The sequence below is a fragment of the Oncorhynchus gorbuscha genome, linkage group LG11 (assembly GCF_021184085.1).
Source record: "Oncorhynchus gorbuscha isolate QuinsamMale2020 ecotype Even-year linkage group LG11, OgorEven_v1.0, whole genome shotgun sequence".
Lineage (NCBI taxonomy): Eukaryota > Metazoa > Chordata > Actinopteri > Salmoniformes > Salmonidae > Oncorhynchus > Oncorhynchus gorbuscha.
In genome coordinates this window covers 42557816-42583720 of record NC_060183.1, presented here as the reverse complement: position 1 = coordinate 42583720, position 25905 = coordinate 42557816, and the positions used below count along the sequence as shown (strand labels likewise).

Below are 25905 nucleotides of genomic sequence, written 5' to 3'. Positions count from 1 at the left end.
TTGCACATCATCATCTGCACATCTATCACTCCAGTGTTAATGCTAAATTGTACTTATTTTGCCACTATGGCCTAGTTATTGCCTTTACCTCCCTAATCTTACTACATTTGCACACACTGTATATAGGTTTTTTCTATTATGTTGTTGACTGTACATTTTTTTATCCCATGTGTAACTGTTTGTGTCGCACTGCTTTGCTTTATCTTGGCCAGGTCGCAGTTGTAAATGAGAACTTGTTCTCAACTGGCCTACCTGGTTAAATAAAGGTGAAAAAAAGAATAATAAATAAAAAGCAGTGGAAACTGAAGTCTGCATGGGAGGCAAAGAAAGACACGGTTTTGCCAATTGCCTCTGGCTGGACCCCTGGGAAGGGTAGAGCGGTTGGCCTCACCTCCGGTCCTCATAGTCTCGTAGTGAGTCAACCACAGAGTCTCCCAACAGGCACGCGTGAGGTCTGAGACTAGCTCTGTAAAAATTACACATATAGGAGAGCTGTAAGAAGGTTCAGAGAATCATTGCTCTCAGCCCTGTTTTTAATGTATATATGTAACTGTTATTTAACGAGGCAAGTCAGTTATGAACAAATGTTTATTTATAATGACGGCCTACCGGGGAACAGTGGGTTAACTGCCTTGTTCAGAATGACAGCTGACCTTGTCAGCTCGGGTATTCAATTACTGGCACAACGCTCTAACCACTAGGCAACCTGCCGCCCCATATGAATTGACAAAGCTATCAATCATGTTACACCATCTATTCCTATGTGAAGACTCAATAGCGCATTGAATCCAAATGAAGTTGGTTAAGATGGCGTCGCATGGAAACATAACATGTGCAGTTGGAGGTACTCCAGGGTGTGACGTTGCAGGCTAGCTCAGTGCTGCCCCCTCTCATTGAGTAACTCCAGTTGAAGGCATAATGGGGTACTGCAGGCTGCTATTAGCAACTAAATTATTCTTAACGTCTTTTGTGTGCGATTTTTTTAAACAATCTGTTCAATGATATTTCTGGTGTATTACAAGCAACCATTGGTCCCATGATTGTCTTTTTGTTTTTTTTACACGAAGATTCATCACGTAAGATTGCCATTTTTCCATTCACAATAGTGGTGGATGCTGTTTTCTGCTAACAATGCCAACAGTACCGTGGTCGGCCTTGAACTTCCGTGGCTTAAATAAATATGAGAGGGGCAGTCGTTCTCCCCTGGCTGTGAGAGAGATCATGGGTCATCACTTTCATGGCAGTAAAGCTTATTTTGAATTTGAGGGAGAGAGAGGATTCACAAGTGAGAGTATTTCGAGAAAGTAAGCGGCACTGTTGTATGGTGTACCTAAACTTCAGTACTTTTGATACTATAACACAAAATGCTCAGGTATTCGAATTTGTTACTTTCTGTTCTATAAAAAATTTGTCGCACATTTTGGAAATCACAAATGTATTGAACTTATTTGAAAATGTAATAAATTTTCCCAAGCTTATCATAAGACATGAACAGATTGCATAAATGATTCCTATTCCCTGCTTCTTTCTGAAGCGGTAATGGCATGGGAATGCCCCTGACTGTGTGTCTACAACTTTGTGTAGCCGTTAGCGATGCTAATGATAACCGTCTTAATGTAGTTGGATAGGCTAATCAAACAACAGTGCTAGCTGCATGCATACTTGAATTCAAGGGTAAACCACACAAAAAAACTGGGGAAAATCTGTCCTTTTCATTGTTTTTTTTTATGTGGTATTGTTTTGGTATTGAGTATCATGATACTAAACCTGGTATTGGTATCAAAGTGAAAATTCTGTTAACGTGACAATACTAGGTGAAAGGGTGACTCCGGGTTAAGGTCTCATGTTTTTTTGTAGCAACACGCACCTTTCGGTAACACAATACCCCCGCCATTGCATGTGTTCCTAGACCCCTGAATAGAAATGCCCTTTTTGTCTTCCCATTTGCGGTAAAAGAAAAGAAGAATCATGTTGAAAACATCACCACTGTTAGCTCATTTCAAAGAAAAACAATTGCATATTTGAGTAATAACTACATGTAATTAACGTTTAAGTTCGTTTTACATTATGTTTTTTTGTGCCTGGCAGTTAGCTGCAGGCTACTCCTCTAGCAGCGTGCTAGCTAGCTGGCTAAAAACAGCACGCAAGCTCGCCTTTTAGCTTCCCACGTGAAATAATCTGATTTCATAATTAAATAATATGCCATGGCAAAAATGATTATACTTACCTGTGTAACCTACAACATTATCCCAGTTTTCATATAAACTAAACATAGAATGTCATCATGTTTGGACACAGAGAAAAGCACATGGCTAGTAGCTGTTTTTACCATTTGAAAATAGCCTGGAATCGTGTAGTTATACTTCTAAACCAAATACCTTCTTGGGGTGAATTGTAATGTTGTTTGGCTTATTATTTGAGCAGTCCCAGAGATCATATTTGGTTATCAATACATATCCTATAAAGATCAGATCAAGGAACTAAGCGAGTTTGGTGGTAAAATACAGCTTAATTGCCTACACAACACTGCCCCCATGGTTGTGCAAGGAATTATATGTTGCTTTTGTGCATACTGAAAGTAGACCTCCTTTCATGACAAAATGCATCCACTATCTAGAGGACAGCATCCCCCTCTAGAGGACAGAGAGGAGGGGAGAGGGGGAGGAGGTGTGCCTAACAGCTGCCTTCATTAACATGCGCACCTGCTCCCTGTGTAGATTCTACAAGGCCAACAGATGCCCTCTCTAACATGCATAGACACACTTACACTCTCTCTAGCTCTCTCCCTCTCACACACTCAGAGATTCTCTAGATCGCAGTCTAGATCTCTTAGTATAAACGTTAGATTATTACAGTGATGCCTAGTCAGACTAGTTTTCCCCTGCCAACTCTGCTGCCATGGTTTGGATGGGGGTGAGGATCTTTCTGGGAATAAAGAGGGTGTCTCATGATGTGGTGTGTGTGTGAGGGGGGGGGGGGTTGGACTAGGAGACTGTTGCTGTGTGTCTGTGGTGGGAGTGTGGAGGGGCACAGAGGGGCTTAGTAGCCTTAATGTGGTGCTCCGTATCTGGGCAGCTGGGCCGATCAAGGCCCCTTGATCTCTAGGATCATGACGGGATGAGGGTGGACATTCTGGGTTAGAAAAGGTAGCTGGAAATGGGCACAGCGAGACTGTCCCCAAATCCTGTTTTTGGTGGCGTCTGTTGTCCCAGCAGAGTGTATTTTCGAAGTTCTGAGGGACATTTAATCCAGGAAGACACACTAGGAAAACAGCCCACCCTGGCCTGGCTCTCGCTCCATCCCTCCCTCCCTTGCAGGGCTCCGGTGGGCCTCTGCTGAGCGGGAAACTGATACGGCCACTATCCACACCCATCCTCTTGCTTCCCTCCACTCCTGGCTCGTTAGTATCATGTGTTGATATAGCGTTTGGGGAGATACAATTCTATTGTACTGCATGAGAAACAGCAATGGAATTCCACCATATTCTATCCTCATTCTCTACATAAAATAAGTGGTGCCTCTGCTTTTATACCATTTGGGACTGCTTTAGACAGTTTTAGACTGCTGTCCACTTGTTTCGACCACCTCTGTCACTGGTCTCCTTTCTCTCCAGGTGTACAAGTGACTATGTGGGTAGCCGCTGCCAGTACTCCAACCCATGCAACCCCTCGCCATGCCGCAACGGAGGCGAGTGCCGCGCCGTATCCCACGGCAACACTTTTGAGTTCCACTGCAAATGTCGACTGGGCTTCTCCGACCAGCTGTGCCTGACGCCTACCAACCATGCCTGCATGAGTTCGCCATGTCGCAATGGAGGGACTTGTGACCTGATCACGCTCTCCGACTACCGCTGCCGCTGCCCGCCCGGATGGTCAGGTAAGATATTAAGATGTATATTTTTAAGGTAATTCCTGATTTTAGTGAAAGATAGACACTATATATACTAAAGTATATGGCTATTTCAGCGACCGCTGTTGCTGACGGGTGTATAACATCGTGCACATTCGTGCAATCTCCACAGACAAACATTGGCAGTAGACTGGCCTTACTAAAGGGCTTAGTGGCTTTCAACGTGGCACCATAATAGGATGACACATTTCCAACATATCAGTTCGTCAAATTTCTGCCCTGCTCGAGCTGCCCCAGTCAACTGTAAATGCTGTTATTGTGAAGTGGAAACGTCTAGCAGAAACAACGGCTCAGCCGCGAAGTGGTAGGCCACACAGCTCACAGAACGGGACTGCTGAGTGCTGAAGTGCGTAAAAATAATCTCGGTTGCAACACTCACTACAGAGTTCCAAACTGCCTCTGGAAGCAACGTCAGCACAAGAACTGTTCGTCGGGAAAGTCATAAAATGGGTTTCAATGGCCGAGCAGCCGCACACAAGCCTAAGATCCCCATGCGCAATGCCAAGCATCAGCTGGAGTGTTGTAAAGCTTGCCGCCATTGGACTCAGTGGAAACACATTCTCTGGAGTGATGAAACACGCTTCACCATCTGGCAGTCTGACGGACAAATGTGGGTTTGGCAGATTCCAGGAAAACGCTACCTTCCCGACTGCGTAGTGCCAATTGTAAAGTTTGATAGAGGAAGATTAATGGTCTGGGGCTCTTCAGGCTAGGCCCCTTAGTTCCAGTGAAGGGAAATCTTAACGCCACAGCATACAATGACATTCTTGAAGATTCTGTGCTTCACCTTTTTGGCAACAGTTTCGGGAAGGCCCCCCCTCCTGTTACAGCATGACAATTCCCCCGGTGTCAAAGCGAGATCCATACAGAAATGGTTTGTCGAGATCCGTGTGGAAGAACTTGACTGGCCTGCATAGAGCCCTGACCCCAACCCCATCGAACACCTTTGGGATGAATTGGAACGCAGACTGCGAGCCAGGCCTAATCGCCCAACATGAATGCCTGACCTCACTAATGCTCTTGTGGCTGAATGGAAGCAAGTCCCCGCAGCCATGTTCCAACATCTAGTGGAAAGCCTTCCCAGAAGAGTGAAGGCTGTTATAGCAGCAATGTTCCAACATCTACTTTGTGCATGACACAAGTCATTTTTCCAACAATTGTTTACAGACAGATTATTTCACTTATAATTCACTGAATCACAATTCCAGTTGTTTAGAAGTTTACATACACTAAGTTGACTGTGTTAAACAGCTTGGAAAATTCCAGAAAATGATGTCATGGCTTCAGAAGCTTCTGATAAGCTAATTGACATCATTAGAGTCAATCGGAGGTTTACCTTGGGATGTAGGCCTTCCTTCAAACTCAGTGCCTCTTTGCATGACATCATTGGAAAATCAAAAGAAATCAGCCAAGACCTCAGAAGAATTGTAGACCTTCACAAGTCTGGTTCATCCTTGGGAGCAATTTCCAAACGCCTGAAGGTGCCATGTTCATCTGTACAAACAATGGTACGCAAGTATAAACACCATGGGACACGCAGCTGTCATACCGCTCAGGAAGAAGATGCATTCTGTCTCCTAGAGATGAACGTACTTTGGTGAGAAAAGTGTAAATCAATCCCAGAACAACCGCAAAGGACCTTGTGAAGACGCTAGAGGAAACCGGTACAAAAGTATCTATGTCCACAGTAAAAATTAGTCCTATATCACCATTAAAAAAGCCAGACTACTGTTTGCAAATGCACATGGGGACAAAGATCGTACTTTTTGGAGAAATGTCCCCTGGTCTGATGAAACAAAAATAGTAACAACTTTTTGGCCATCGTTATGTTAGGAGAAAAAAGGGAGTCATGTTGTGGAGGTGCTTTGCTGCAGGAGGGACTGGTGCACTTCACAAAATAGATGGCATCATGACGCAGTAAAATGATGTGGATATATTGAAGCAACATCTCAAGACATCAGTTAAAGGTTGGTCGCAAATGGTCTTCCAAATGGACAATGACCCCAAGCATACTTCCAAAGTTGTGGCAAAATGGCTTTACGACAACAAAGTCAAGGTATTGGAGTAGCCATCTCAAAGACCTGACCTCAACCCTATAGAAAATATGTGGGCAGAACTGAAAAAGCATGTGCGTGCAAGGAGGCCTACAAACTTGACTCAGTTACACCAGCTCTGTCAGGAGGAATGGGCCAAAATTCACCCAACTTATTGTGAGAAGCTTGTGGAAGGCTACCCGAAATGTTTGACCCAAGTTAAACAATTTAAAGGCATTGCTACCAAATTCTAATTGAGTGTATGTCAACTTCTGAACCACTGGGAATGTGATGAAAGAAATAAAAGCTGAAATAAATAATTTTCTCTACTATCTGACATTTCACATTCTTAAAATAGTGGTGATCCTAACTGACTTAATACGGGGGCTTTTTACTAGGATTAAATGTCAGGAATTGTGAAAAACTCTGTTTAAATGTATTTGGCTAAGGTGTATGTAAACCTCCGACTTCAACTGTATATATTTACAGGCCCATTTAATTTTGTTTGGCTTGCCATTCCAAATAAAATAAAATAAATTGCTCATATAATCAAAAAACAAGTTGCTAGGTGTGTAGGCAAGGCCATAAGCAAGTAGGTGAACTAGGATATGACTAAGGAGTTCATCAGGGTGATTTTTCTATCACGTAGACAAGTATTTTCCTTTCCATGGTATCAAGATCTTATCTATTTAATTTTCTTTTAAAATGTATTTTATTGAGATCATTTGTTTATTTTTGGCATTTGAACACAAAATATTATTGGTAAACTACACGGTAATATAAAAGTTATATATTTTAGTGATCCAATACGTGATAATAATATAGTACACTAATCATAAAAAAATATATCTAGATCCTCTAAGGCTGTGGACGGATCCAAATTGTGGATACATTATTTTTTTAAAGAATCATCAGCCTACAATGACACATGTTTTGTTTTTAAGCCCTGGATTTCTAGCTCCTTGATATTATTGTTGGATCTGATTTGAATAGCTGACATTTCGATTGTCAAACAAATAGATAAGCCGATAGTGGACAACCTTGTTTTAATACTTTCTGAGAAGTAGCCATTATTTACTATTTTACACCTAGGTTACTATACATAACTTTAACCCATTGAAATATTCCAGGCATTTATATATAAATTCCAGTCCTACTTTGTCAAAAGCCTTTTCAAAGTCTGCTGTGGTTTCACAGATTTTTCATAGTGTTCTATTGTTTCCAGTACTTGTCTTATATTATCTCCAATGTATCGTCCATGTAAAAAACCTGTCTGATTAGGATGAATAATATCCGACAAAACCTTATTTATTCTATGCGCTATGCATTTTGCTAGAATTTTTGCATCACAACACTGAAGTGTAAAAGGGGCCCCCAATTTCTATTACGGACTGGATCTTTATATTTAACACTTGGGCCCTGTTTCAGTAATAATGAAATCAGATTTTCTTGTTGACTGTCTGATAATCTACCATTTTTATAGGACTGGTTAAAACATGCTCATAGCGGTGCTCTGAGTACATCAAAAAAGGTTTGCTATACCTCAACTGCCTAGAAGACCAGCATCCCGGAGTCTGCTCTCCACTGTTGATGATGAGACTGGTGTTTTTGCGGTTACTATTTAATGAAGCTGCCAGTTGAGGACTTGTGAGGCGTCTGTTTCCCAGTACCTTTTCCACACAATTTCATCTACATTTGTTGAATGAGTTTCCTGTAAACAAAATATATTATATTAATTCTCTTTAAGCTAGGTAACGATAATATTTACTTATTTTCTGCTAAGCCATTACAATTATAAATTGCAATGCTTATTTCACCATAATGAGATACAAGTTTAAATTAAATTTATCATAATATATGTTTATAAACTTACCATTAAGATGTACCATAATGATTGAGTGTCCATATAGCTGTACCATGATATTTGCACTGCTACTAGGTAAACCTTGAATGGTTGATCTATGGGTCTTTAGCTAAGTCCAGCTAACATTTTGATATGCTGAACATCATTACTTTTATGTCAGTTATATTATTTGTCCTACCTCTCTTATTACAAGATGGAGTCCAGACAGGCTATTTTAGGAAGCTTTTGATTAGGCCTATAGTGTAATTCACCATATCAAATGAATTGACAAGGAAAGTTTGAAGGGGGAGATAGAGAGACCGCTATAGTATTACTAGTGATGTCATGATTATCCCAGCATGTGCCTTATTCCAGAGGAAGATTGGCATTTGATTAGTTTTTCCCTAAATGCCTCATGTAATTCTTTATATTCAGTTGAATATTTTATTTATCCATTCTTTTACCAGGTAAGTTGACAGCAACGACCCGGGGAATAGTTACAGTGGAGAGTGGAGATGAATGAGCCAATTGTAAACTGGGGATTATTAGGTGACCATGATGGTTTGAGGGCCAGAAATTGGGAATTTAGCCATGACCCTGGGGTTAACACCCCTACTCTTATGATAAGTGCCATGTAATCTTTAATGACCTCAGAGAGTCAGGACACCCGTTTTAACATCCTATCCGAATGACGGCACACAGGGCAGTGTCCCCAATCACTGCCCTGGGGCATTGGGATATTTTTTAGACCAGAGGAAAGAGTGCCTCCTACTGGCCCTCCAACACCACTTCCAGCAGCATCTGGTCTCCCATCCAGGGACTGACCAGGACCAACCCTGCTTAGCTTCAGAAGCAAGCCAGCAGTGGAATGCTGGGTGGTATGCTGCTGGGTGGTATGCTGCTGGCTCTATGCCGGAAGCCTGATGGTTTTTATTCTAGGCGTAAGGATATTTCAACATCATGTCTAAAATGATAAAAGGCTACACTGATCCCTCATGCTTGGCTGCCTAGGAATAGGTGTCCCCCATAGGGTTAGTATTTAAATTGCAATATGTTGCCTACATCAACAGCCACTGTCAGCCAGTTTCATTAAATAGACCTAGGCACTATGCTTTTTTTATTGCACATTTAATTAAACTGACGATTTGGAGATGTTCAACTTAAATTATTTAAAATTATTATTATTTATGCAAAATAACCATAGGACAACTATGCTATCACCAAGCTCTAACATATGGTTTTCAGAACATTATGTGCTAGCTGGGTATGGCCTAAATGAAGTGACCAAATGAAATGCTGTTCATGCAGGTATGTTTGATGTTATTTCATTTGTTTTTCTTTGTTGTCATCCTATCCTCCTCCTCTAGGGAAGACATGCCAGATTGCCAACCCCTGTGCATCCAACCCCTGTGCCAATGGTGGACAATGCTCACCCTTCGAGTCCCACTACATCTGCGCATGCCTGCCCGCCTTTCATGGCCAGACCTGCAAGCTGGACGTCAATGAGTGTGCCCAGATGTCGTCACCCTGTCGCAACGGGGGCATGTGTGTGAATGAGGTGGGCTCCTACCACTGCCGCTGCCCCCAGGAGTACACGGGTGCCAACTGCGAGACCCCCTACATGCCCTGCAACCCCTCTCCCTGCCACAGTGGGGGCACTTGCGTGCAGAAGGGGGACACCACCTATGACTGCAGCTGCCTGCCAGGTAACCCTTCACCCCTTTGCTCAAATCTATTAAAATACTTAATCTGTGCCTGTTTGAGCCTGCCTGGCATTGACTTTTCAATCATTTGTGTTTACCAAAGAGGTACTGTAAGGAATTGATTAATAGAGAGCTGTTGTAGCTTGGATGTGATTGGTGGAAATAGGGTATTGCTAGTCTCTGGTTTCTGCTGGCAGGATATTATTGCGCAGACGTTTCCCAGCTAACACATTTAGTTCCTTGGAAGTTGTGGGAACGTACGTTTTTGGTTTCCCATTGGTTCCGGGAACGAAACCATGAGTTTCCTGACCTGTAAAACTGAACTTTTTTAAATGTTCTGTAAACGGAAGGGAAAAATGTTCCTGTTCTGGGAACGTAGATTTATAGATTGCTGGGAGGTTCTGAAAACATGCCTTTAATAACCTTTTAGGGATAGTGAGACCCTAGCGTCTCAAGTGGCCAATAGCCTCGGGAAATGCATAGCGTCAAAGAATTAGCGTAGCCGGCTCTACACAAAACGCTGAAATAAAATATAAAACATGCATTACCTTTGACGAGCTTCTTTGTTGGCACTCCAATATGTCCCATAAACATCACAATTGGTCCTTTTTTTCCCGATTTAATTCCGTCCATGTATACCCAAAATGTCCCTTTATAAATCAGGTTTGATCTGGAAAAAAAACAGCTTTCCAAAACACAACGTCACTACAAAACATTTCAAAAGTTGCCTATAAACTTTGCCAAAATATTTCAAACTACTTTTGTAATACAACTTTAGGTATTTTTAAACGTTAATAATCGATCAAATTGTAGACGCGGCAATCTGTATTCGATAGAGAAAGTAAACAAAACATGCACCATTTTCTCTCTTGCGTAACTATCAACAGTGTAACATTGTTCCAGGGTGTGCCACTTCTTCGTTTCACCAATGATTAACTTCAACCTAATTCCAAAGACTGGTGACAACCTGTGGAAGTCGTAGGAACACTAAAATGGGCGCTATCTAATTTCCCTTGGCAAAGACAACTGAGGGAACTGTCAGAGGAAAAAAAAAATCGGTATCAGTTTTTCCTTGGGGTTTTGCCTGCTACATAAGTTCTGTTATAGTCACAGACATGATTGAACCAGTTTTAGAAACTTCAGAGTGTTTTCCATCCACACCTACTAATCATATGCATATAATATATTCCTGGCATGAGTAGCAGGAAGTTGAAATTGTGCACGCTATTTATCCAAAAGTGGAAATGCTGCCCCCTATCTTTAAGAAGTTCAATAGAACCATGAGGAAACCTGTAGGAAACGTTATGGCTAACTACTGAAATTCCCACAGAAGAACGTTGTTTCTTAATGTTCTCTGAAATATTTTAGAACATTCTCAAAGTCAAAACAGTTGGAGAACTTTCCTTGAATATTACCAAAATTTAAATGAAATGTAACCATGTTTGAACATTTGCGAAAGTAATGAATTACAGAGAAAATATATATATATTTTTGTCAAGTTCCTTAAATGTGCTGAGAATGTTCTAAGGCCAAGCAACTATCCTGCACCATTCCCAGAAAGTTATGCAAAGGTTGTGTGCAAAATAATCATAGGACAAGCATGCTCTCACCAAGCTCTAAGAAACATATGGTTCACTGTACGCTATGTGCTAGCTGGGTTCCCCCTGATAACTACTCACACACACACACACACACAAACACATCAAACAGGTTTTATGTTTCCAAACGGTTTGACAAGCCAATTGGGATTCCCCCTTGGTGGAAGACCTACAGTTGTAGAGCTATTGTGTAAGATAGTGATTAATGGTGGTTATGGTGAAAGTATTACCTCTATACCGGCGGTCACGAGTCATGACCGCAGTCAAATTCCACCTGACCGTTTAGTCACAGTAACTAGGCTTCTCCAAAACTTCGCTCTGATGCTACTGGTGGTCATTACTAGCCTACTAGTGCTTGCTAACTGCCAGTTGCTAATGGCCTGGTACTCCGGGATCTGTTGTCCCTCTAATCACTCTGACATCAATACAAATGCAATCGAAAATAAAATCAAACACTCCATGAGAGCCCATGAGCTCATGTTGCGCAACATTTATATAGACTATGCATTTTAGTGAGAACAGAGTTTTGATGGCCTCTACTAATAAGAGGATCCCATCAGCTTTCTGCAGGCTAGGCCTGCTATGTTTATTTCTCAACATTCCTAATATTAAGCACATTGCTTTCGCTTTACAACAGGAGTATAGCCTTCCTGGTAGACATGAAAACGATCAAATCTAAATATACAGTGGGGAAAAACATTATTTAGTCAGCCACCAATTGTGCAAATTCTCCCACTTAAAAAGATGAGAGGCCTGTAATTTTCATCATAGGTACACTTCAACTATGACAGACAATTTGAGAAAGAAAATCCAGAAAATCACATTGTAGGATTTTTAATGCATTTATTTGCAAATTATGGTGGGAAATAAGTATTTTGTCACCTACAAACAAGATTTCTGGCTCTCACAGACCTGTAACTTCTTCTTTAAGAGGCTACTCTGTCCACCACTCATTACCTGTATTAATGGCACCTGTTTGAACTTGTTATCAGTATAAAAGACACCTGTCCACAACCTCAAACAGTCACACTCCAAACTCCACTATGGCCAACACCAAAGAGCTGTCAAAGGACACCAGAAACAAAATTGTAGACCTGCACCAGGCTGGGAAGACTGAATCTGCAATAGGTAAGCAGCTTGGTTTGAAGAAATCCACTGTGGGAGCAATTATTAGGAAATGGAAGACATACAAGACCACTGATAATCTCCCTCTATCTGGGGCTCCACGCAAGATCTCACCCCGTGGGGTCAAAATGATCACAAGAACGGTGAGCAAAAATCCCAGAACCACACGGGCGGACCTAGTGAATGACCTGCAGAGAGCTGGGACCAAAGTAACAAAGCCTACCATCAGTAACACATTACGCCGCCAGGGACTTAAATCCTGCAGTGCCAGACGTGTCCCCCTGCTTAAGCCAGTACATGTCAAGGCCCGTCTGAAGTTTGCTAGATAGCATTTGGATGATCCAGAAGAAGATTGGGAGAATGTCATATGATCAGATGAAAGCAAAATATAACTTTTTGGTCAAAACTCAACTCGTCGTGTTTGGAGGACAAAGAATGCTTAGTTGCATTCAAAGAACACCATACCTACTGTGAAGCATGGGGGTGGAAACCTCATGCTTTGGGGCTGTTTTTCTGCAAAGGGACCAGGACGACTGATCCGTGTAAAGGACAGAATGAATGGTGAGATTTTGAGTGAAACCTTTCATCAGCAAGTATATGAAACGTGGCTGGGTCTTTCAGCATGACAATGATCCCAAACACACCGCCCGGGCAACGAAGGAGTAGCTTCGTAAGAAGCATTTCAAGGTCCTGGAGTGGCCTAGCCAGTCTCCAGATCTCAACCCCATAGAAAATCTTTGGAGGGAGTTGAAAGTCCGTGTAGCCCAGCAACAGCCCCAAAACATCACTACTCTAGAGGAGATCTGCATGGAGGAATGGGCCAAAATACCAGCAACCGTGTGTGAACCTTGTGAAGACCTCTGTCATTGCCAACAAAGAGTATATAACAAAGTATTGAGAAACTTTTGTTATTGACCGAATACTTATTTTCCACCATAATTTGCAAATAAATTCATTAAAAATCCTCCTACAATGTGATTTTCTGGATATTTTTTCTCATTTTGTCCATCATTGTTTAAGTGTACCTAGGATGAAAATTACAGGCTCCTCTCATCTTTAAGTGGGAGAACTTGCACAATTGGTGGCTGACTAAATACTTTTTTGCCCCACTGTATTTTATTCTTCAAAGTAGCCACCCTTTCCATTGATGACAGCTTTGCACACTCTTGGAATTCTCTGAACCAACTTCATGAGGAATACTTTAACAACATTCTTGAAGGAGTTCCCACATATGCTGAGCACTTGTTGGCTGCTTTTCCTTCACTTTGCGGTTCAACCCATCCCAAACCATCTCAATTGGGTTGAGGTCAGATGATTGTGGAGGCCAGGTCATCTGATGCAGCACTCCATCACTCTCCTTCTTGGACAAATAGCCCTTACACAGCCTGGAGGTGTGTTTTGGGTCATTGCCCCGTTGAAAAACAAAAGCAAATCAGATGGGATGGCGTAATGTTGCAGAATGCTGTGGTAGCCATGCTGTTTAAATGTGCCATGAATTCTAAATAAATCACAGTGTCACCAGCAAAGCACCTTCACACCTCCTTCTCCATGCTTCATGGTGGGAACTACACATGCAGAGATCATCTGTTAAATTACTCTGCATCTCACAAAGACACGGCGGTTGGAACCAAAAATCTCATATTTTAGCTCATCAGACCAAAGGACAGATTTCCACCGGTCTAATGTCCATTGCTCATGTTTCTTGGCCCAAGCAAGTCTCTTCTTGTTATTGGTGTCCTTTAGTAGTGGTTTCTTTGCAACATCTCAATTGGGATTAGGTCTGGACTTTGACTAGGCCATTCCAAAACTTCAAATTTGTTGCATTTTAGCCATTTTCATGTAGACTTGATTGTGTGTTTTGGATCATTGTCTTGCTTCATGACCCAGCTGCGCTTCAGCTTTAGCTCACAAACATTATGGCCTGACATTCTCCCATAGAATTATCTGATACAGAGCAGAGCATGGTTCCTTCTGTTAAGGCAATTCGTCCAGGTCCTGAGGCAACAAAGCATCCCCAATCCATCACACTTCCACCAACATGCTTGACCATTGGCATTTGAAAATAGAGTTTTGGATGGCCACTATTTAACAAGTGATCCCAGGATTCTTTTGCTGCTATATCTGTTGTTCAATTCTTCAAATGAAGCACATGAATCCGCTTTACAACTTGGCATACATAGGCGGCGCGTGAGTTTCAAGTTTGGTGAAGCAAATTTTCACCATAAAAATTCCCCTTAATAAAAAAGCATTCCATGCATAATTGCATTTGCAGACGTATGTAAGGTAGCATACTGTTTGTAAAGTGATGAGTAGATTGGATGGTCATAATTTATGCTAATAATATAACTCAATCACTGTTCGCAAAAAACGACCGTTCAATGCATAGCTGAGCACTTAGGCCTAGGCTATATTGGATACTGTACATTTCTTTCTTTGCATGGGAAAATGTTGCCTTTTTATAAACACATTTCATAAAATTCTACTACACATTATATGACTGGAGACATTAGCATAATCTTTTTTATTCAACAAATTACAAGTTAGCCTACTCGACTGATACTGACAAGTAGATACAATAAAAACGACCATATAATAGGCCTAAGGGAAGGCGAGACACAGAATATGACGTTCATATAAACTGGAGTAGGCAATTGTAAAAAGCAAACCTTTAAGTAAGCACTGACCCAACAATGATGAATAGTGAATATGTTCTGTGCCAATAAAATAGGCTATACTGTTGTTCGGTCAATTAAGTTGAGAATTTTGATACGACATTAGTATTTTTATTGTGTACTCTTTACAGCAATAACCATTTGCTTACCAAATTATGTTTTCCTGCATTGTATTATGAAATATTGCAATATGGCTGGCTTAGCCGCTCAACTCAACAATAATCTTCCCAAATTGCACGCGCTGCCTTTCCTTCTGACTGTAGGCACTACGTATTTTTTTAAGAAGCTACTGATCCAAGTCATGCTTTAGTAACCTATTTTATTATATTTATTTGTATGTATGCTAATTAGCCTATCGCCCCTCAGACTGGGGCAAAGGTTTTTCCACATTTTGTTACATTACAGCCTTATTCTAAAATTGATTACATTGTTTTTCTCGCCCTTACCTAACTACACACAATACCCCATAATGACAAAGCAAAAACTTTGTTTAGACATTTTTGCAAATGTATAGAAATAAAAAATGTAATATCACATTTACATAAGTATTCAGGCCCTTTACTCAGTACTTTGTTGAAGCACCTTTGGCAGTGTTAACTTCTTATGGCTGGGGTAGAATTGAGTAGCTTGGATGAATAAAGTGCCGTGAGTAAACTGCCTGCTACTCAGTCCCAGTTGCTAATATATGCATAGTATTAGTATATTTGGATAGAAAACACTGAAGTTTCTAAACCTGTTTGAATGATGTCTGTGAGTATAACTCATATGGCAGGCAAAAACCTGAGAAGAAATCCAACCAGGAAGTGGGAAATCTGAGGTTGGTCGTTTTTCAACTCATTTCCCTATTGAAAATACAGTGGGATATTGGTCATGTTGCACTTCTTAAGGCTTCCACTAGATGTCAACAGTCTTTAGAACCTTGTTTGATGCGTCTACTGTGAAGTGTGGCAGAATGAGAGGGGAATGAGTCAGGGCTCTGCCAGAATGCCTTGAGCTTGTGATGAATTAGCTCGAGTTCCATTGCATTTCTGAAGACAAAAGAATTCTCCAGTTGGAACATTATTGACGATTTATGTTAAAAAACATCCTAAAGATTGATTCTATACATCGTTTGACATGTTTCTACGGACTGTAACGGAATTTTTTGACATTTCGTCTGCTCCTAGTGAACGCGCTTCGTGAGTTTGGATTTGTTTACAAATGCACTAACAAAAGTAGCTGTTTGGACATAAGTGATGGACATTATCGAACAAAACAAACATTTATTGTGGAACTGGAATTCCTGGGAGTGCATTCTGATGAAGATCATCAAAGGTAAGTGAATATTTATAATGTTATTTCTGACTTCTGTTGACTGCACAATATGGCGGATATCTTTTTGGCTTGTTTGGGCTCTGAGCGCCGTACTCAGATTATTGCATGGTTTGCTTTTTCCGTAAAGCTTTTTTGAAATCTGACAGCGGTTGCATTAAGGAGAAGTGGATCTATAATTCTGTGCCTAATAGTTGTATCTTTTATCAATGTTTATAATGAGTATTTCTGTAAATTGTGGCTCTCTGCAAAATCACTGGAAGTTTTTGAAACTACTGAAAACGCGCCAATGTATACTGAGATTTTTTAATTTAAGTATTAACTTTATCGAACAAAACATACATGTATTGTGTAACATGAAGTCCTATGAGTGTCATCTGATGAAGATCATCAAAGGTTAGTAATTAATTCTCTCTATTTCTGATTTATGGCTGTGGTTTCTGTGACTTGGCTCTGACCTAACATAATCGTTTGTGGTGCTTTCGCCGTAAAGCCTATTTGAAATCAGACACTGGTGGGATTAACAAGAGGTGTATCTTTAAAATGGTGTGAAATACTTGTATGTCTGAGGAATTTTCATTATGAGATTTCTGTTTTGAATTTTGCGCCCTGCACTTTCACAGGCTGTTGTCATATCGATCCCGTTAGCTGGATTTCAGCCATAAGAAGTTAACAGCCTCAGGCCTTCTTGAGTATGACGCTACAAGCTTGGCACACCTGTATTTTGGGAGTTTCTCCCATTCTTCTCTGCAGATCCTCTCAAGCTCTGTCCGGTTGGATGGGGAGAGTCGCTGCATAACTATTTCCAGGTCTCTCCAGAGATCTCAAGGACATTCAGAGACTTGTCCTGAAGCCACTCCTGCGTTGTCTTGGTTGTGTGCTTAGGGTCGTTGTCCTGTTGCAAGGGGAACCTTCGCCCCAGTCTGAGGTCCTGAGTGCTCTTTATCAAGGGTCTCTCTCTACTCCGTTCATCTTTCCCTCGATCCTGATTCCTGACTAGACTGTCCCTGCTGCTGAAAAACATCCCCACAACATGATGCTGCCACCAACATGCTTCACTGGTGTTAGGTTTCCTCCAGATGTGACGCTTGGCATCCAGGACAAAAAATTCAACATTGGTTTCATCAGACCAGAGAATCTTGTTTCTCATGGTCTGAGAGTCCTTTAGGTGCCTTTTTGACAAACTCCAATTGGGCTGTCACGTGCCTTTTACTGAAGAGTGGCTTCTATCTGGCCACTCTACCATAAAGGCCTGATTGGTGGAGTGCTGCAGAGATGGTTGTCCTTCTGGAAGGTTCTCCTAGCTCCACAGTGGAGCTCTATCAGAGTGGCCATTGGGTTCTTGGTCACCTCTCTCACCAAGGTCCCCTGATTGCTCAGTTTGTGCGGGTGGCCAGCTTTAGGAAGAGTCTTGCTGGTTCCAAACTTCTTCCATTTAAGAATGATGGAGGCCACTGTGTTCTTAGGGACCTTCTATGCTGCAGAAATGTTGGTACCCTTCCTCAAATCGGTGCCTCGACACAAACCTGTCTCAGAGCTCTACGAACAATTCCTTCGACCTCATTACTTGGTTTTTGCTCGGACATGCGCTGTCAACTGTGGGACTTTATATAGACAGTTGTGTGCCTTTCCAAATCATGTCCAATCAATTAAATAAATTAAATTAAATGGACTCCAAGTTGTAGAAACATCAAGGATGATAAATGGAAACAGGATGCACCTGAGCTCAATTTCGAGTCTCATAACAAAGGGTCTGCATACTTATATAAATAACGTATTTCTGTTTTTTTATGCTTAACAAATTTGCAAACATTTCTAAAAACCTGTTTTTGCTTTGTCCGTATGTGATATTGTGTGTAGATGGATGAAAAATATACAGTTGAAGTCAGAAGTTTACAAACACTTAGGTCATTAAACCTGTTTTTCAACCACTCCACACATTTCTTGTTAACAAACTATAGTTTTGGCAAGTCGGTTAGGACATCTACTTTGTGCATGACACAAGTAATTTTTCCAACAAATGTTCACAGACAGATTATTTCACTATATCACAATTCCAGTGGGTCAGAAGTTTACATACACTAAGTTGACTGTGCCTTTAAACAGCTTGGAAAATTCCAGAAAATTATGTCTGGACTTTAGAAGCTTCTGATAGGATAATTGGACATAATTTGAGTCAATTGGAGGTGCACCTGGGTATGTTTTTCAAGGCCTACCTTCAAACTCATTGCCTCTTTGCTTGACATCATGGGAAAATCAAAATTAATCAGCCAAGACCCCAGAAAAAAAGTTGTAGACCTCCACATGTCTGGTTCATCCTTGGGAGCAATGTCCAAATGCCTGAATGTCCCACGTTCATCTGTACAAACAATGGTACGCAAGTATAAACACCATGGGACCACGCAGCCGTCATACCGCTCAGGATGATGACGCGTTCTGTCTCCTAGAGATGAACGTACTTTGGTGCATTAAGTGCAAATCTCAGAACAACAGCAAAGGAAGATGCTGGCTGGAGGAAACAGGTACAAAAGTATCTATATCCACAGTAAAATGAGTACTATATGACAACCTGGAAGGTTGCTCAGCAAGAAAGAGGCCACTGCTCCAAAACCGCCCTAAAAAATCCAGACTTTGGCATATAATTCAATATACTTTAGGAAAAGATTCTCCTAGCCTTATGGCCTCGCTGCTGCTTATGCTTGCATATTAAAAACGTAGGCATTTAGGAGGACCTGTTTCTTTGTTAACTGCTCAACACAGAATAGCTGCATGCGCGCATTCCCTCTGAAATCTTTTGGAGAAAATATCCTTTCTATTTTATTCAGCTGTATTCTTCATCCTATAAAATAATATACAATTCTAAACAAATCTTGTCTGTTAAATGAACTGTTTAGCCCACAGCCATATGGCATAGCCAGATCAGGACCTAACATAAGGACAACTCAGAATATTATATTCTGTTTTTCTGAAATAGATGACATTTTCTTCATATCATGTTTCTTTAATCCTGTCTAAAATATTGGATTAATTGTGATGGTGTAGTCTATATTAAATGGATTCATGTAATTGTTCTGCATCAGTGGTTTGTAGGCTATTCATGGTAGCCAGGAGATGCTAAATGTGTTTATGGCAATTATTGGTCAATTACCGTGAGGCCGGCAGTTATTTGCATGCCAATCACCGGCTGAAAAGAATGTCATGACCGCCACAGCCCTAATGGTGGTTCATGCATGGTGGTTGTGTCTGTTTGTGGCTCTGCTGTGGAGTTCTGCATGCAGCTGCCGAGACTCCCTCATTCCCAGCGGCTCAGAAACAGATGGTATTCCCAGATTCTTCCTTCATTCCTTCCTCCTGATGATAGTGAAGCATGCAGTTGGTGTTGTTGGCCTAAAGGTTGAGATTTCAGTGGGAATCAAAGTTCAGTCACCCGTAGACCAATCCCAAAGGTTCTGAGTGAAGGACGGTTTGGATAAATGTGTGTGTGCATGCATTTTAACATATAACTAAGAGTTAAAATGTAACCCACGGCGTGCCACTCTCGTGTATCTTTGTGATAGAATGCAGACAGAGAGTGAGGCGAGCAGGAAACCTACGCCGCTTTGGGTTGATTGTTAACCTGAGTTTTGATTTGTAAAATGGCTACACACTACGCAGGTAGCCTTTTGAAGCGTACAAGGAGGTAGGCTGTAGATTCAAGCAGATGGCCATGGGAATATGCAGATCTTATCTCTGGTTATAAAGGATTGTAACAATAAGAAGAAAGGTGGGTCTGAATTATGTGTAGTGAAATTGTTACTGGTTTCTATGAATGACATGTCTCTTTTTCCCTTTTCTTTCCCTATTGTCTCTTCTTTCTCCCCCTCTCTCAACTCTCACGCTCTCTCTCTCACTCACTCTCAGGATTTACAAGTCAGAATTGTGATCACAACATTGATGACTGCCCAGGCCACAACTGTCAGAATGGTGGCTTGTGTGTGGATGGGGTTAACACCTACAACTGCCAGTGCCCCCCTCACTTTACAGGTAACCTTTATACCAAATCCCCAAATCTTCAAGATGGACAAAGTCTCTGGAAATAAATTAACTTGAGATTCCACCCACATTGGCCCTATATCAATCTCTTATGGCCCCCCTGCACAATGTAATCGTTGCCCTCTGCTCTCCAGGCCAGTTCTGTACCGAGAATGTGGATGAGTGTGAGATGATGCCAAACACGTGCCAGAACGGCGGTACGTGCCACGACACCTATGGCAGCTTCCACTGTGTCTGTGTCAATGGCTGGACGGGCGACGACTGCAGTGAGAACATCGACGACTGTGCCAGCGCAGCCTGTTATCACGGCGCCACATGCCACGACCGCGTAGCCTCCTTCTTCTGCGAGTGTCCACATGGGCGCACAGGTACTACGACCTCACCTGTCCCACACAAACCACACACACACATTGGAGGAAGATTAAAAATAAGAAACTGTTGAGAGCTTTGCACACCAGGCCACACTGGACTGATGTGGCCTGGTTACACCCCCATGATAGTTGCTTGACAATATTGAGAGACTATTTTCAGGTTGGTGCTTCACAATGTTAGTTGATGAGGTGAGTCAATTCTCCCCCTTTACAATAGAAAGCATTTTGTGCCCCTGGAAATGCACTACCTATAAAAATCCCATTCATCATAATTTGTCTTTCCTCAGGTTTACTGTGTCATCTTGATGATGCCTGCATCAGCAACCCGTGTCAGAAAGGCTCTAACTGTGACACCAATCCTGTCAACGGGAAAGCCATCTGTACCTGCCCTCCAGGTTACACTGGCTCTGCATGCAACCAGGACATTGACGAGTGTTCCTTAGGTGAGTGACTTCTCTCTCTGCTCCTCTCTCATCTCTATAGAAAGATACCCGTCTCTGAACATTCAGGATGACAAACTCTGCCAATGTGCTATTTACCAAACACTCCCTTGAGCAATTTTCAATTAGACTAACTTGGATACATAAAGGTTAAATAAAAATAAATAAATGTCAGTGTGACGCGTATGCATTTTGGTAGTATTTTGGCATTTAAAACACTGCAGTGCTGGATCTTTATATCTACCTCTTGTATTAATGATAGAGAAATTGCACAGGGTGAAAGTGGGGATATAAGTGGTGATGTATATCCTGTGTTTGACGTTTCAGGTGCCAACCCTTGCGAGCACGGTGGGCGCTGCCTGAACACGAAAGGCTCGTTCCAGTGCAAGTGTCTCCAGGGTTACGAGGGCCCGCGGTGTGAGATGGATGTCAACGAGTGCATGTCCAACCCCTGTCAGAACGATGCCACATGCCTGGACCAAATTGGAGGATTCCACTGCATCTGCATGCCAGGTACGATGACACATTGAAATGTGCCATTTAGGGGGATATTTAGGTTTGTAGCACTCTCTTACTGACAGACACTTTGACATGTTGTTAGGTGTAAGAATAATTGTTCATGATTGGAGTTCAGTTCTCTGCCCCTGCTACACAAGACAATACTAGCTATCTAAAAATGGCTAAATATTTGAGCCTGTGAACTCAAAGTAATGACCTGAAACTGTTTCTGTAATATTGTCATAAACGTGTGTGTGTTCAGGTTATGAGGGCGTGTTTTGCCAGATCAACACTGACGAGTGTGCCAGCATGCCCTGTCTGAACAACGGGAAGTGCATCGACAGGATCAACTCCTTCCACTGCGAGTGCCACAAAGGTGAGAGAGATGGCCCAGAGAGAGAGTTGGTGGGAGGAAGGAATGAAAGGAGGAATGGAGGAAGGAAGGTGTACAGGGAGAGAGGGTTGGAGGAGTAGATGGAGGGTGGGGGTCCTCAGCTCCTGATAGGTTTGGGTGGAAGTGGGGTCACTGGAGGGTGAAGTAAAGTGAATGATTACCGTGTGTGTGTGTGTGTTTTGTAACGGTTTTGACTTGAGGTGATTATTTATAGGGGTATCATGTAGGTTGTGCCTACCAGAGAAAACATTGGTTTCTCCTTTTGGTTTGGGAGGGAATGAGTCCCATCTGGTCCGTCAAGTCTACACCAATACAAAGGACTTATGTAAAAGTCAGGATGGAAACCCTTAAAACATTGGAAAGAACTTCAAAAACAACTATAATCAGGAAATGTCCTGTACCTCGGGCCTAAAAAGAGTCCAGCCCGGTAAAGGAGTGCAGGGAACTCAAGTGACTTTTGTCACGCAATGTTTGTCCGTTCATTCAAGTGTAGCGTAAACCCAGTATTAATCATACAATCAAACTAACAATTATTTTACCACAGAACTTTAAACCATATCAACTCTTACTAAGTCCTCAACTACAACTAACTACATAAATCATCACAGTATACATCACATCAAAACAAATGAAATACCATATACAAAAAGGTTGTTGTCAGTCAGACAATCCAATCCGCCAATAGATCTTCAGCGGAGAAAGGCCACGAAGAATGGAGAGGTGTAGTCCACGGACGCAAAGAGTGGATTTGATCCTGGGTAAACTCTATTAGGCTACAAAACGCACTTTAAAGGCAACAAAACAACAGGAATAGAGATGCTCCGGAACTGAGGGTTGAACACACCCTCATTCACGTCTCCATCACAACCCACTTTTGCGCAGCTGATGCTGGCTATTTAATTGGGAATTAAAGGGAAAGCGCCCTATTGGAAGGAGAAGCACTGAGACGGTTCAGAGAAATTCAGGGCCGTGTGTGTGTGTGTGTGTGTGTGTGTGTGTGTGTGTGTGTGTGTGTGTGTGTGTGTGTGTGTGTGTGTGTGTGTGTGTGTGTGTGTGTGTGTGTGTGTGTGTGTGTGTGTGTGTGTGTGTGTGTGTGAGCGCGTGTGTGTGTTTAATCGTTTTCTGAGGTTGACTAGTGTAGTCATTTCTGATGAGGGCAGGGAGGGTGGTAATAACAAGATCACCTGGACATCAGCGTAATTAGCAGGCAAAACAGTTTGCATAAGACCTTAGCGCCCAAAGAGGGGGGTATAAGGGGTGGTGGGGTGTGCAAGTGTGTATTTGGAGCTCCTGCTATATGGGTTGTGTGTGTGTGTTGAGGAGGGTGTCGTTATAAAGTTCAGGGTCCTCCAGACCTACTTTAGATCCAAATTAGTTTATCCTTTTTCCATTTTTCCCTCCTCTAACTCATACACTTTAGAGCCACAATAAAGGCTGGATTATGTTTGAAAGATGTGGTAAAATAATTAAGAGCGCAATTACATTCAGATAACGTTAGATATCTTTTAGGCGTACATTATAACTTTAGCATATTTAAGTTACCTTAGGACAAACCAGGCATCAATACCTTAGGACAAACCAGGCTATCAATATGGAAATCATTACATGAGGTAGAACAAATTCCGAATGAAAACTGTTAATTCACTGGGGAGTTGATCCAGCTTGCCAGTGCATTGTTCTGAGATTCCTTTCTTAATTTTTTTTCATGCTACGGCGTCAATTTCAGAATGTAACAGGCTATTAGTGCACTTTCAGAGAAAAACCCAATAAAACATACTCAACTAAAAGGAAAATGTCTACATTTGTGCTGTTTCTAAACATTGTTACGTTTACATTTACATTTAAGTCATTTAGCAGACGCTCTTATCCAGAGCGACTTACAAATTGTTCTGCTATGGAAAAAAACTACTGTATGAGCATTTGGCTTGAAGAGACAATTCTGTTTAGATTGTACTGCTTGCAGGGGTGAAAATCTAGTGGTCGCGTACGAGACGTAAGAAATGTGCATCTTCACATGACAGTAATATGTTTATACGTTGGTATTATTTTGATAACTCTTTAATATATCATAGTGTAAAGGCTTTCCAAGACAACACAGGATTTGAATCTAAAAAAAATGTCCCGGGCCTCCAGAGTGCCACAGCGGTCTAAGGCACTGCATCACAGTGCTTGAGGCATCACGACAGACCCAGGTTCGATCACAGGCTGTGTCACCGCCGGCCATGACCGGGAGACCCATAAGACGGCCGCACAATTTGCGAGGGTTTAGCCGGCCAGGATGTCCTTGTACCATCGTGCACTAGTGACACCTGTGGCAGGCCGGGCAACTGCAAGCTGACTTCGGTCGCCAGCTGGATGGTGTTTCCTCCGACACATTGGTGCGGCTGGCTTCCGGGTTAAGCGAGCAGTGTGTCAAGAAGCAGTGCGGCTTGGCAGGGTTGTGTTTCGGAGGAGGCATGGCTCTCGAACCTTCGCCTCTCTCGAGTCCGTAGGGGAGTTGCAGAAATGGGACAAGACTGTAACTACCAATTGGATATCATGAAATTGGGGAGAAAAGGGGGTAAAAGTAGTACAAAAATAAATAAATAAAACTGACCCCAGATGTGTAGCCCACAAATCATGTTAGATGTACGTACATAAACTTGGATTCGACACGAGACAAATAACAAAACTGTAAGAATAGCAAAACAGTACAGAAAACAACAACAAAAAGGTATATGGCTGATACATGTATATATTCTTCCCTGTCCAGGCTTCTCTGGTGGTCTATGTCAGGTTGACACCGATGAGTGTGCCAGCACGCCCTGCATGAACGGAGCCAAGTGTACCGACGGCCCTAACAAATACTCATGTGAATGCACTGAAGGTACAGGCTTGCACATGGTCAGAACGGTTTGAGGCTCAATTTTTGTGTTTAAATTAATACACTTTATAGGCTTCCTTTGGTTCGGCGGAATTTCCCCCTGTATAAGACCTCATCATCCTAGAACATAAGCTATGTTCTGATTCTCTACCCTTATTCTGAAATGTGCTCTCATACACTCCCTTTCATGGATTTAAAATACATGGATTGGTTTGAGGAATATGGTGGAAACTCCTTCCAGCTATGCTTGCACCAATCCAATGCTTTTGAAATGCACGAGGGGGAGTGAACGAGGGCACACTTCTGGAGAAAGGTTTCGAACTCTCTACCTGCTCCTCCTTTCCAGGTTACTCTGGACAGCACTGTGAGACTGACATCAACGAGTGTTACTCGGACCCCTGTCACTATGGCACGTGTAAGGACGGCCTGGCCACCTTCACCTGCTACTGTCACCCTGGTTACACGGGCCGCCTGTGTGAGACCAACATCAATGAGTGTCTGAGCCAGCCATGTCAGAACGGAGGCACCTGTCAGGACAGGGAGAACACTTACATCTGCACCTGCCCCAAGGGCACTGCAGGTAAAAGAACTCACACACACACATACACAGAGATACGCATCCACACAGGAAGACAGACACGCACATACACACATATACAGACATACGCATGCACACACCATACTACAATCCGACATATTTTCCAACACAGGCAGCCACATCCTGGCATATGTGTGAAGCTCTGCCCGTGTTAGTAACATTGTACCCCCTACTTTGGTTGTTTGACAGGCTTTAACTGTGAGGTGAATCTGGATGACTGTAAGAGCAAGCCCTGTGACTACGGGAGGTGCATTGACAAGATCAACAGCTATGAGTGTGCATGTGAGCCAGGTTACGCAGGTGAGCACTGGGTCGACGGGAGAATCTGGGGCAGGTGGAAGAAAGGTGGAAGGGAGAGGGACAGGTGGCCAGTGAGCTGACTGAAAAAGAAGAGTGGTGTCACATTCGCTGTGTGGGACAAGGCGGGAGAACAGAGAGGCAGCCCCAAACCTGATACACACACATATGCAACTTCTCTCTCACACACAGTGTGTGCGTGTGTGCGTGTGTGCGCG

General features: G+C 42.3%; 1 protein-coding gene across 3 annotated transcripts in view; it reads left to right on the top strand.

Moving 5' to 3' along the window:
* Window positions 1-25905, top strand: part of LOC124048676 (neurogenic locus notch homolog protein 1-like) — a 64329-nt gene that overhangs the window by 8697 nt on the left and 29727 nt on the right. The window contains exons 1-11 of one of the 3 annotated variants that reach the window (XM_046369692.1): window positions 1191-1304; window positions 3614-3876; window positions 9153-9491; window positions 20095-20217; window positions 20361-20594; window positions 20885-21040; window positions 21365-21550; window positions 21798-21911; window positions 24682-24795; window positions 25139-25372; window positions 25580-25690. In XM_046369692.1, coding sequence (XP_046225648.1) covers window positions 1222-1304; window positions 3614-3876; window positions 9153-9491; window positions 20095-20217; window positions 20361-20594; window positions 20885-21040; window positions 21365-21550; window positions 21798-21911; window positions 24682-24795; window positions 25139-25372; window positions 25580-25690 — 1957 coding nt within the window. In that variant the 5' untranslated portion in view covers window positions 1191-1221. Of the gene's footprint in view, window positions 1-1190; window positions 1305-3613; window positions 3877-9152; window positions 9492-19857; window positions 19958-20094; window positions 20218-20360; window positions 20595-20884; window positions 21041-21364; window positions 21551-21797; window positions 21912-24681; window positions 24796-25138; window positions 25373-25579; window positions 25691-25905 lie in introns of those variants that run through there. The other 2 variants (XM_046369691.1, XM_046369693.1) reach the window with 2 other exon arrangements.